The sequence below is a fragment of the Antedon bifida genome, chromosome 4 (assembly GCF_963402885.1).
Source record: "Antedon bifida chromosome 4, ecAntBifi1.1, whole genome shotgun sequence".
NCBI lineage: Eukaryota > Metazoa > Echinodermata > Crinoidea > Comatulida > Antedonidae > Antedon > Antedon bifida.
Window position 1 is genome coordinate 888,226 of NC_136229.1, and position 11,137 is coordinate 899,362.

The following is an 11,137-nucleotide window of genomic DNA, read 5'->3' on the forward strand; positions in this document are numbered from 1 at the left end:
AAATACGATAAATGCATAAAACTCTTAAAATTATTAAAAATGTTATTGTTTTTAGTAATCAGGATGAGAATCAAAATGTGAACGATAAAAATATTGATATTTGTTTTTAATACTGATTTTAACCAATCACAAGTTTTAGAAAGTCACAAAATATTCCAGTGTATCTTTCGCATTTTAGAATTTTAAGTTGTCTTAGACTTAATTAATGTACCAATAGAAATGTAATACTTACAACTGTATGTTCAATGTTCTCTACACTTCAGCTGAACGATGAATCTGACAATGCAATGTTGGAACACCTCTCTTTTATGGAGATTGTTTGGGGAACAACCCAGATGTTTTCTAACCAAAACTATTCAACTAAAAGGTTTATTTATGTAATCTGAATGTTACAAATTGCATTATGCTGAACAATATTTGAATATCGTATAAGTTTGTTTGAATATTTTTGATAATTTGTTTAGCTAATTGATTCGTGAATGAGATGAAACTCTTTTTGTGAAAACATAAGACAGGATTGGGTTTTCCCAACTACTAATTGATTCGTGATTGAGATGAAACACTTAGTAATTTGCTATTGTTCAAGACAGAAGTGGATATTTGTGGTTTTTATATTTTTATTTGTAGTAGCTAACTGGTTCGTGAATGAGATGAAACACTTAGTAATTTGCTATTGTTCAAGACAGAAGTGGATATTTGTGGTTTTTTTAATTTTTTATTTGTAGTAGCTAACTGGTTTGTGAATGAGATTAAACACTTTAGTAATTGTTTTTTTGTGAACAGGACAAAATGATAAGCTATGTAACTACTAATATCCAGGTACAGTCTCTTTCTACAAGTCTCTGTCCCCATGTTGTCCATATAGTCAAGTGTGTAGTTACAAATAATACGGAAAATATGCAAAATGTGTGTAGGGGATAATATTTATTCTAATAACTTGGTATTTAGTGAACAGATATGCATTTTCTTGGTAGTAGTAGTATGTGTATAGATTGCTTAATTTTAATAATTTTCACGCTGCTGCTTTAGCCAGGTACGTCCCAAGAGGACTACTCATTCAGAAGCTAAAGCAAGCAGCAGTTAATAGTTCTAGAGGCCGACGTTTTGGTAATTTGTATACTAGGACAGGTCATGCTAAAATTACAAACCCCAAAGCACGTCTGGGAGAAGAGAGTTTATGAAAAAAATTGCTGATAACAGTATTATAGATGCATGTAGACAGTAATCTGTAAAATCTTGTTCAATAAATAATGACATTTGTTCTTGCTGTCAACATAGGCCAGTATTATAATAATTCACTGTCAAATAATCAAAACATTATTTCTGGTATTTACAATGAGTCCCATTTGACTGTCAATCTAGACCGACTGTAATTCGCTGTCAGATAATCATTGAATTATTATCAAAACAGTCCATATACAGTAATAGTAAAGTTTTTGGTTTGGTTATTATTTAGACATAATTTTTATTTAGATTATTTAATAAGCACATTATCTTTTACAGATTCAGTATTTTTCATTTTTCAATTTCAATTGCCCAATTATGACAAAGTATCAAAAGTATGAATTCTTGTTGTATTTTACTTCAAATAAAAAATTTATTCACTTCTGTAACAAAAAAATAATATTTATTCATGTATAAAAACAGAAAAGAAATGTTTAATTATAACCCAAAAACCATTGTCTGACAGACAATTTAAGTATTATGTGACAATAAAATGACACATTCAAAAACAAATTTGAAATAAAAAATATTTTTCAGGGGAACAATATATCTTTAAAACTGTTACGTCAACAAGCGAGCAGCGTTTTTTGTAAGAAATATTTCGTGTTTAAAGTAGATCCAACATTAATTATTGATGTCATTTACAAGTTTGGTTTGATTTTTTTTTATCATTAGTCTACATTCATTAAATAACATCGGATCGCAAACCATATTATTTTATTTTAGATGAGAATGTACATTTAAGTTTCCTTATTGAACTCCTGTCAGGTCTGCACAGATATGACAACCTTGACTTTGTTTTATTGATTTACTTACTTTAATATTGATGGTCATTATGTTTGGCGAAGCAATTTTCTGCATAGAGGGCAGCATAACTAAAATCATGATAATCAAGAATACAACATTTGATTTTATTTCAAAATTGTTTGGTATGGTTGTTTTCTTATTGATTGATCAACTATTGATATTGTGGATAATAAATGACCAACACAACTGTTGCATAAAGAAAGAAAATGTTGTGTAAGGTGTAATTCCTCCAAGATCATTGATCACAAATCATTTGGGATAGATTGACTAATATAGCATCAAGACAGTTATGTTAGCCGAAAGTGTTTGTACTCTAAAATGGAGTTTGCATTTGTTGGTGTTTTTTTGTTGTAAAAGTGCAATATTGGCTTGGAAAAAAGTGTAATACCCATAAACCTTTTTTTTTCCTTCGTATCTAGTAGCTGTTTCCTGTACAATATTCTCAAGACCAATAAAATAAGAGATATAATTAATAGATCATACACATTTCATTGTAGTTTAATTTAATTCTTTCAACAATACAGTACAGTTTTGTTTCTGGCACTGATGCCCATCTCGTCCAAAAATATGCTTAATATGTTTTTGGTCACTTGTGTATGGTTACAGCGAGCAAATAGTATGTTTTTTTTTAAAAGAGTTACAGTATTTAGTTTTCAGAAGATTTCTGATGTGTGTAATTGTATCGTAGCACAAGTTTATCTATAAGGATCTTCTGCAGATATAGTTTTATTAATTTGTAAAATTAGGATCAATAATACATGGTTTTTAACAATTCTGATAATTATATAATAATAATAAATTATTAACAAAACATAAATAGGTACTGTATGTGAATAATAATAATTTAAGAAAATTACAGTTCAAATTAAATTTATTTTCATATGTTAAAACATTTATAAAACATATGAAATTTGTTTTCCAGAGACAAAAAGTTTTTATTATTAAATTAAAATAATTAATATAACACTAAAACTATGGTTGGTAGCCAAATAGGATTGTTGACCTCACTACATCTTGAAAAAAAATTAAATATTTGCCATTTTGTATATTTATAAGTCAAATTACTATAAAGTGATAATGAAAACTCTCTTATGTTGCTCTTTTAACCATCATCACTGTCTTCTTGAGACTGTAATAAATAGTTGCCTTGAAATGATACCAATGTATGCCAGTTTTAGTAGAAGAAGATCCTGGTGTAAGGTAAAGCCCATTCAGGTTTGAAAAACCACAGGACGTGTACCACCAAGCACCTTTCCAAGACTCAGCACAGTTCTTTGAATATGGATCATTGTCTCCATCATATGTTGTAAATTGTTGACCATTGTGCCACGTCAAAGAGTCACCTAAACAAACAAAATATTAGATACATTATTCAAATACAGTTTTTTTCTTCTACTGTATAAAGTATAGAAACAATTATATATGATGTACAATGAGTTTTTTGATTCATTTTTTTTTTATTTATTTTTTTAAAAACTTGTATGCCAGAGAATTACATCCCGTTTTAGGGGATTTTTAATTCTTTAATCAGGGAACTACTAACATGAATAAATTCTAAATTTCTACAAAAAAAATAAAGAAGAAAATTCAACGAGACTGTTTCCATTGCTCTACCATTATGAGAAACTTGACTGGAGAGTTTCACACAATCAGTTCACTAAACAATTTGCCAACTTAATTTGTTCCTCATTTTCTATTTCATATGTGGTAAAGATTCAATTTTTTATGTCTCACGTGACAATAGACCATTTTTATTGCAAGGTACAAATGGTGTATGCCAAAAAAAAATGTTTTGTGTTTTTAGTGTAAAAATTAATTGAAGGTACACTAACCTGCAGTTCCTGTGTATCCACTGATTGTCAAAGTATAGTTAGAATCCTCACTACCAACACGAAAGTGAGAATATCTTGCAAACTTCATTTCATCCAAGTGGTCAGTCATTTCTACTAATAGCTCAAAATTTCCATCAAATGTTATACGGTTGATCTTTTCGTTACCAAGCCAGAACTCTGAGTGAACATTTCCAAAACCCTTTTTGTAGTTGGCCCAATCACGGTAGAAATCTTGCGAACCATCCTCTCTTCGTTGTATTACCTGGAAAACAAAGAAACTTTATAAAACAGCTGTGGACATAGTTGTATAATTATAGATGAAAAGAAAAGAAATCTTTGCATTTTTTCATTGCTTATTATATTACTTACTGTCCATCCGCCATCTTTCCTCATGTTACAGTAGACCATAAACTCAGGTTCTCCGTCATGTGGCTGTATCAAATAATCATCACTTTGAGCAGAAGGATCATTTTTCAAAATTTCACCACAGTCCCTTAAAAAACACTTCTCTAAATATACAAAATAAATCAATTTTCTATTATGTATTTGTATTATGTATTCTAGTATGTATGTATGTATTTACTATATAGTTTGTTACTTGGGCCACCTTTGTACTGCTTACAATTGTTCCTGTTTTCTCTCTAATTAAATAGTAATATCATTTATTAAATTATACAAGTTTTTTTAAGTTTTTACTAGATCTATTGTATACTTTAAACATTTTTATTACAAAAATTCAAGAGGTAAGATTTAGAATTTAATCGTCGTAATAGATGACATAGATGTCCAATAGTTGACAAATTTCTCTTTTTACAGTTTGTACCATTTCTACTCTTCTGACCCGTTTCTTACCAGCTGTTTAGAGTCATTCTACTTACTTCTTGAAGGGCATTTAAAATCGTCGTCAGCAGCAGCAGCCATCACAACCAACATACAGCCAATTACTAACATTCTGCAATCCATTCTGTATCACACTTGAATGCTCCTCACACAATATGACTGACAACAGAAAAGCAAGAACAAATATTAAAGCAATTCTTATATCTTAAATTGAAGATAGTTGATGGGAATTTTCCTTTATTTTCTATCATAATTTGATTTTAGAAAGTTAGGCATATTTTTGCAGACTGAATACTGAATACTCAAAAGCATTATCATATAAAATAATAATAGAAATTCTTCTTAAAGATTTATTAGTACAATTAAAAGCAGATATACATATAAACAATTAAAGCAATTAAAAAATCGAATACACACACACACAATGAAAAAAAAAAATTATTGCACAAAAACTTAAAAAAGATACAATTTAGAAGTTAAAATTTGACAAAATGCATAAAAAGCTTAAAAAGTTGTAGTTTAAAAAGTAGATACAATTTGGAAAATACGATAAAATGCATAAAATGTTATTGTTTTTAGTAATAATGTAATAAGAATCACAATATGAATGATAAAAATATTAATATTTGTTTTGTTTCAAACGCACATTTGACATTTTAAAAGCCCAAGTGAATAGTACTGTAAATAAAATGATACCCATCATTGTTACATACAAGAGAAACATTATTGTTATTTTCCAATTCATTATCTTTTCAAGAGAATACTGATTTTAACCAATCACAAGCTTTAGAAAGTCACAAAATATTCCAGTGTATCTTTTGCAATTTTAAGCTGTCAATAGACTTAATTAATGTACCAATAGAAATGTAATACTTACAACTGTATGTTCAATGTTCTCTACACTTCAGCTGAACGATGAATCTATCTGACAATGCAATGTTGGAACACATCTCTTTTATGGAGATTGCTTGGAGAACAACCCAGATGTTTTCTAACCAAATCTTTTCAACTAAAAGGTTTATTTATGTAATCTGAATGTTACAAATTGCATTATGCTCAACAATATTTGAATATCATTTAAGTTTGTTTGAATATTTTTGATAAGTTGTTTAGCTAATTGATTCGTGATTGAGATGAAACTCTTTTTGTGAAAACATAAGACAGGATTGGGTTTTCCTAACTACTAATTGATTCGTGATTGAGATAAAGCACATTTGCTATTGTTGAAGACAGAAGTGGATATTTGTGGTTTTTATATTTTTATTTGTAGTAGCTAACTGGTTCGTGAATGAGATTAAACACTTTAGTAATTGTTTTTCAACAGGACAGAATGATAAGCTATGTAACTACTTAATTAATTTCCAGGCACAGTCTCTTTCTACAAGTCTCTGTCCCCATGTTGTCCATATAGTCAAGTGTGTAGTTACAAATAATACGGAAAATATGCACAATTTGTGTAGGGATAACATTTTTTCTAATAACTTGGTATTTAATGAACAGATATGCAATTTCTTGGTAGTAGTAGTATGTGTATAGATTGTTTAATTCTAATAGTTTTTTAAAGTAGATCCAACATTAATGTTGATGTCATTTACAAGTTTGGTTTGATTTAAAAAAATTATTTTCTACATTCATTAGATAACATCGGATCGCACACGTTATTCCTTTATTATAGATGAGGATGTACAATGAGTTTCCTTATTGAACTCCTGTCAGCTCTGGACAGTTATGACAGCCTTGACTTTGTTTTATTGATTTAACTTTAATATTGATGGGCATTGGCGAAGCAATTTTCTGCATAGAGGGCAGCATAACTAAAATCATGATAATCAAGAATACAACATTTGATTTTATGTGTTTGGATATTCGGGTCGTTTTCTTATTTATTGATCAACTATTGGTATTGTGGATAATAAATGACCAACGCAACTGTTGCATAAAGAAAGAAAATGTTGCGTAAGGTGCATGACGTTCGTAATTGCTCCAAGATCATTGATCACAAATCATTTGGGATAGATTGACTAATATAGCATCAAGACAGTTATGTTAGCCGAAAGTGTTTGTACTCTAAAATGGAGTTTGCATTTTTTAGTGTTTTTTTTGTTGTAAAAGTGCAATATTGGCTTGGAAAAAAGTGTAATACCCATAAACCTTTTTTTTTTGCTTAGTATCTATTAGCTGTTTCCTGTATAATATTCTCAAGACCAATAAAATAAGAGATATAATTAATGGATCATACACATTTCATTGTAGTTTAATTAATTTTTATTCTTTCAACAATACAGTACAGTTTTGTTTCTGCCAATGATGCCCATCTCGTCCAAAAATATGCTTGATATGTTTTTGGTCACTATTGTATGGTTTTCAGCGAGCAAATACAGTAGTATGTTTTTTTAAAAGAGTTACAGTATTTAGTTTTTAGAAGACTTCTGATGTGTGTAATTGTATCGTAGCACAAGTTTATCCATAAGGATCATCTGCAGATATAGTTTTATTAATTATTATGTAAAATTAGTATCAATAATACATGATTTTTAACAATTCTGATAATAAGAATTATAATAATTATATAATAATAATAATAAATTATCATGAACAAAACATAAATAGGTATGATTAATAATAATTTAAGAAAATTACAGTTCAAATTAAAATTTATTTTCATATGTTAAACATTTATAAATTTGTTTTTCAGAGACAAAAAGTTATGAGAATTGCACCAAATTCTATTTTTCATTATTAAATTAAATTAATTAATATAACAATAAAAAAGGATAGCCAAACAGGATTGTTGACCTCACTAAATCTTGAAAAAAAATTAAATATTTGCCATTTTGTATATTTATAAGTCAAATTACTAGTGATAATGAAAACTCTCTTATGTTGCTCTTTTAATCATCATCACTGTCTTCTTGAGACTTTCCCACTTGTTCTTGAAATGATACCAATGTATGCCAGTATAAGTAGAAGGAGATCCTGGTGTAAGGTAAAGCCCATTCAGGTTTGAATGAGCACAGGTCTTGTACCACCAAGCACCTTTGTTGTAGTCAGCAGCACAGTTAAGTGTTGAATGCACATCATTGTCTCTATCGTATGTTGTAAATTGTTGACCATTGTGGTATGCCAAAGAATCACCTAAACAAACCAAATATTATGTCATCTTTAAGTTTACAGCATACATACAGTTTGTTTAATAGAATGGAGAAAATGAATACTGTATATGCAATGTAAAATGATACAATATACCCAATGAGTGTTTTATTTATGTTTTTACATTTACATCCTGTTTTAGGGGATTTTAATTTTGTTTTAAATCATAACAATTTTTTCAAAGATAGTGCTCTTGTTATTGGACTTCTTATTTTCTATACATTATACAATATGGTTATTTATTTTACTATATAATAATATTTTGTTGGTCATTCAATGTTTGCTTATTTAAATTATACTTTTTTCTTTTTAATGGGGATGACCCACATTTAATCATATTACACACAACATAAAATACAACTATGAACATACAATGATAAACTTGACATTACTAAAACATTAATACATTGGGAATGTTAAAAAAATAATGAAAATGAAAGAATAAAAATGTTTTTAAATATTACATTTGTAATTTTATCTGCTGTATCTTAATTATTCTTTCTTTTAACTGAAGTATACTTTAAATACAAATGTACTGATTTCCAAAAACAACAATGAAAATGAAAGATTGTGATAAAAACGTTTATACATGCTGGTACATAATTAGATACAACATGGATTCTTTTGGTATGTTGAATTTCCTGGGCTGTAAGCTTGTTTTAACAATTCATCCCAGTCAATGTTCTTATCATTTAACTCGGTATTATATTCAGTTATTATATAAAGTGATAAATGCAACAACAACAAAGCACACAGTGTGTGTTAGTCTATTTCTATTGCAAGGCAGAAAAGTGTAGCTGGTCTACAAAGAAAAATAATAATGTTAGTTCTTTGTTTACTTGAAATGGGTTTTTAGTGTAAAAATTGATTGAATGTACTAACCTGCCGTTCCTGTGTATCCACTGATTCTCATAAGATAATTAGACATCTCACTACCAATACGAAAGTGAGAATATCTTGCAAACTTCATTTCATCCAAGTGGTCTGTCATTTCTACTAATAGCTCAAAATCACCATCAGATGTTATACGGTTGATCTTTTCATTACCAAGCCAAAACTCTGAGTGCACATTTCCAAAACCCTTTTTGTAGTTGGCCCAATCGCGGTAGAAATTTTCCGACCCATCGTCTCTTCGTTGTATCACCTGGGATAAAAAATACACAACAGCTAATATAAAAAAGACAACAATCAAAATCTAAATACCACATAATCTATTTCAAACTGAATGAGTGATTAAAGTTATTTATTTTTTGGCTCTCATTAATTGTGAACTTTATCAAAGCTGTAATTTAATAGTGAAGTATAATTATAGAATAGACATCTCTGCTTTTTACTTTTTATAATTTTATACATACTGTCCATCCGCCATCTTTCCTCATGTCACAGTAGACCATAAACTCAGGTTGTTCGTCATGTGGCTGTATCAAATAATCACCACTTTGAGCAGAAGGATCATTTTCCAAAATTTCACCACAGTCCCTTAAAAAACACTTCTCTAAATAATATACAAAATATTATTCATTTATTTAAACTAAAAATGCCTAACATACTTTAGTTTGGTACTTTTATGCTTTGGCCAACTTTGTACTCCTTAATTTTGTTTGTTTTCTTCCTAATTGTTGTAGTATCATTTAATTTAAATAAATTATACTAAGATAGTCTCTTTACTAGGTCCATTAAAGTGCTTTAAACGTTTACAAAAAAGTGTAAGAGGTAAGATTTAATTTAATTAGGTTTATAGGACAGCTACAAAAATTGTCCACTAGATGACACATTTCTCTTTAAGATACATTTCTACTTTTCTGACCCGTTTCTTACCAGCTGTATAGAGTCATGCTACTTACTTCTAGAAGGGCATCCACAATCATCTTCTGGGCAACAGGCAGAAGCCATCACAACCAACATACAGCCAATTACTAACATTCTGCAATCCATTCTGTATCACACTTGAATGCTCCTCACACAATATAACTGACAACAGAAGAGCAAACAACAAATGTTATAGCAATTCTTATATCTTAAATTGAAGATAGTTGATGGGAATTTTCCTTTATTTTCTATCATAATTTGATTTTAGAAAGTTAGGCATATTTTTGCAGACTGAATACTGAATACTCAAAAGCATTATCATATAAAATAATAATAGAAATTCTTCTTAAAGATTTATTAGTACAATTAAAAACAGATATACATATAAACAATTAAAGCAATTAAAAAATCGAATACACACACACACAATGAAAAAAAAAATTATTGCACAAAAACTTAAAAAAGATACAATTTAGAAGTTAAAATTTGACAAAATGCATAAAAAGCTTAAAAAGTTGTAGTTTAAAAAGTAGATACAATAAAATGCATAAAATGTTATTGTTTTTAGTAATAATGTAATAAGAATCACAATATGAATGATAAAAATATTAATATTTGTTTTGTTTCAAACGCACATTTGACATTTTAAAAGCCCAAGTGAATAGTACTGTAAATAAAATGATACCCATCATTGTTACATACAAGAGAAATATTATTGTTATTTTCCAATTCATTATCTTTTCAAGAGAATACTGATTTTAACCAATCACAAGCTTTAGAAAGTCACAAAATATTCCAGTGTATCTTTTGCAATTTTAAGCTGTCAATAGACTTAATTAATGTACCAATAGAAATGTAATACTTACAACTGTATGTTCAATGTTCTCTACACTTCAGCTGAAAGATGAATCTATCTGACAATGCAATGTTGGAACACATCTCTTTTATGGAGATTGCTTGGAGAACAACCCAGATGTTTTCTAACCAAATCTTTTCAACTAAAATGTTTATTTATGTAATCTGAATGTTACAAATTGTATTATACTGAACAATATTTGAATATCATTAAAGTTTGTTTGAATATTTTTGATAATTTGTTTAGCTAATTGATTCGTGAATGAGATGAAACTCTTTTTGTGAAAACATAAGACAGGATTGGGTTTTCCTAACTACTAATTGGTTCGTGATTGAGATGAAACACTTAGCAATTTGCTATTGGTCAAGACAGAAGTGGATATTTGTGGTTTTTATATTTTTATTTGTAGTAGCTAACTGGTTCGTGAATGAGATTAAACACTTTAAGTAATTGTTTTTTTGTGAACAGGACAGGATGATAAGCTATGTAACTACTTTACTACTAATTTCCAGGTACAGTCTCTTTCTACAAGTCTCTGTCCCCACAGTTGTCCATATAGTCAAGTGTATAGTTACGAATAATACGAAAAATATGCAAAATGTGTGTAGGAAATAGCATT

The 11,137-nt window shown here is 28.8% G+C and overlaps 2 protein-coding genes across 2 annotated transcripts; both read right to left on the minus strand.

Moving 5' to 3' along the window:
• Positions 1-3,120: 3,120 nt before the first annotated feature.
• On the minus strand, positions 3,121-4,826 carry LOC144841322 (angiopoietin-related protein 2-like). Its single transcript, XM_078697617.1, has 4 exons — positions 4,742-4,826; positions 4,233-4,372; positions 3,864-4,125; positions 3,121-3,374 (listed from the first exon to the last, which is right to left on the minus strand). Exons 1-4 carry the CDS (start codon positions 4,824-4,826, stop codon positions 3,121-3,123), a joined length of 741 nt encoding a protein of 246 aa, XP_078553743.1.
• A 2,721-nt stretch (positions 4,827-7,547) lies between these two features.
• Positions 7,548-9,905, minus strand: LOC144840452 (fibrinogen-like protein A). Its single transcript, XM_078696268.1, has 4 exons — positions 9,698-9,905; positions 9,209-9,348; positions 8,736-8,997; positions 7,548-7,838 (listed from the first exon to the last, which is right to left on the minus strand). The coding sequence occupies exons 1-4, from the start codon at positions 9,786-9,788 to the stop codon at positions 7,582-7,584; spliced, it is 750 nt and encodes a 249-aa protein (XP_078552394.1). The 5' UTR covers positions 9,789-9,905; the 3' UTR covers positions 7,548-7,581.
• Positions 9,906-11,137: the final 1,232 nt, after the last annotated feature.

Excerpts from the sequence above, each read along its gene's own strand:
- LOC144841322 (XM_078697617.1), bottom strand. The coding sequence starts at position 4,826 with ATGGATTGCAGAATGTTAGTAATTGGCTGTATGTTGGTTGTGATGGCT. Across the intron at positions 4,373-4,741 it reads TTTTAAATGCCCTTCAAGAA|AGAAGTGTTTTTTAAGGGAC; the intron begins GTAAGTAGAATG and ends TTGTATATTTAG. Across the intron at positions 4,126-4,232 it reads GGAAAGATGGCGGATGGACA|GTAATACAACGAAGAGAGGA; the intron begins GTAAGTAATATA and ends TTTGTTTTCCAG.
- LOC144840452 (XM_078696268.1), bottom strand. The coding sequence starts at position 9,788 with ATGGATTGCAGAATGTTAGTAATTGGCTGTATGTTGGTTGTGATGGCT. Across the intron at positions 8,998-9,208 it reads GGAAAGATGGCGGATGGACA|GTGATACAACGAAGAGACGA; the intron begins GTATGTATAAAA and ends TTTTTATCCCAG. Across the intron at positions 7,839-8,735 it reads TGGATACACAGGAACGGCAG|GTGATTCTTTGGCATACCAC; the intron begins GTTAGTACATTC and ends TGGTTTGTTTAG.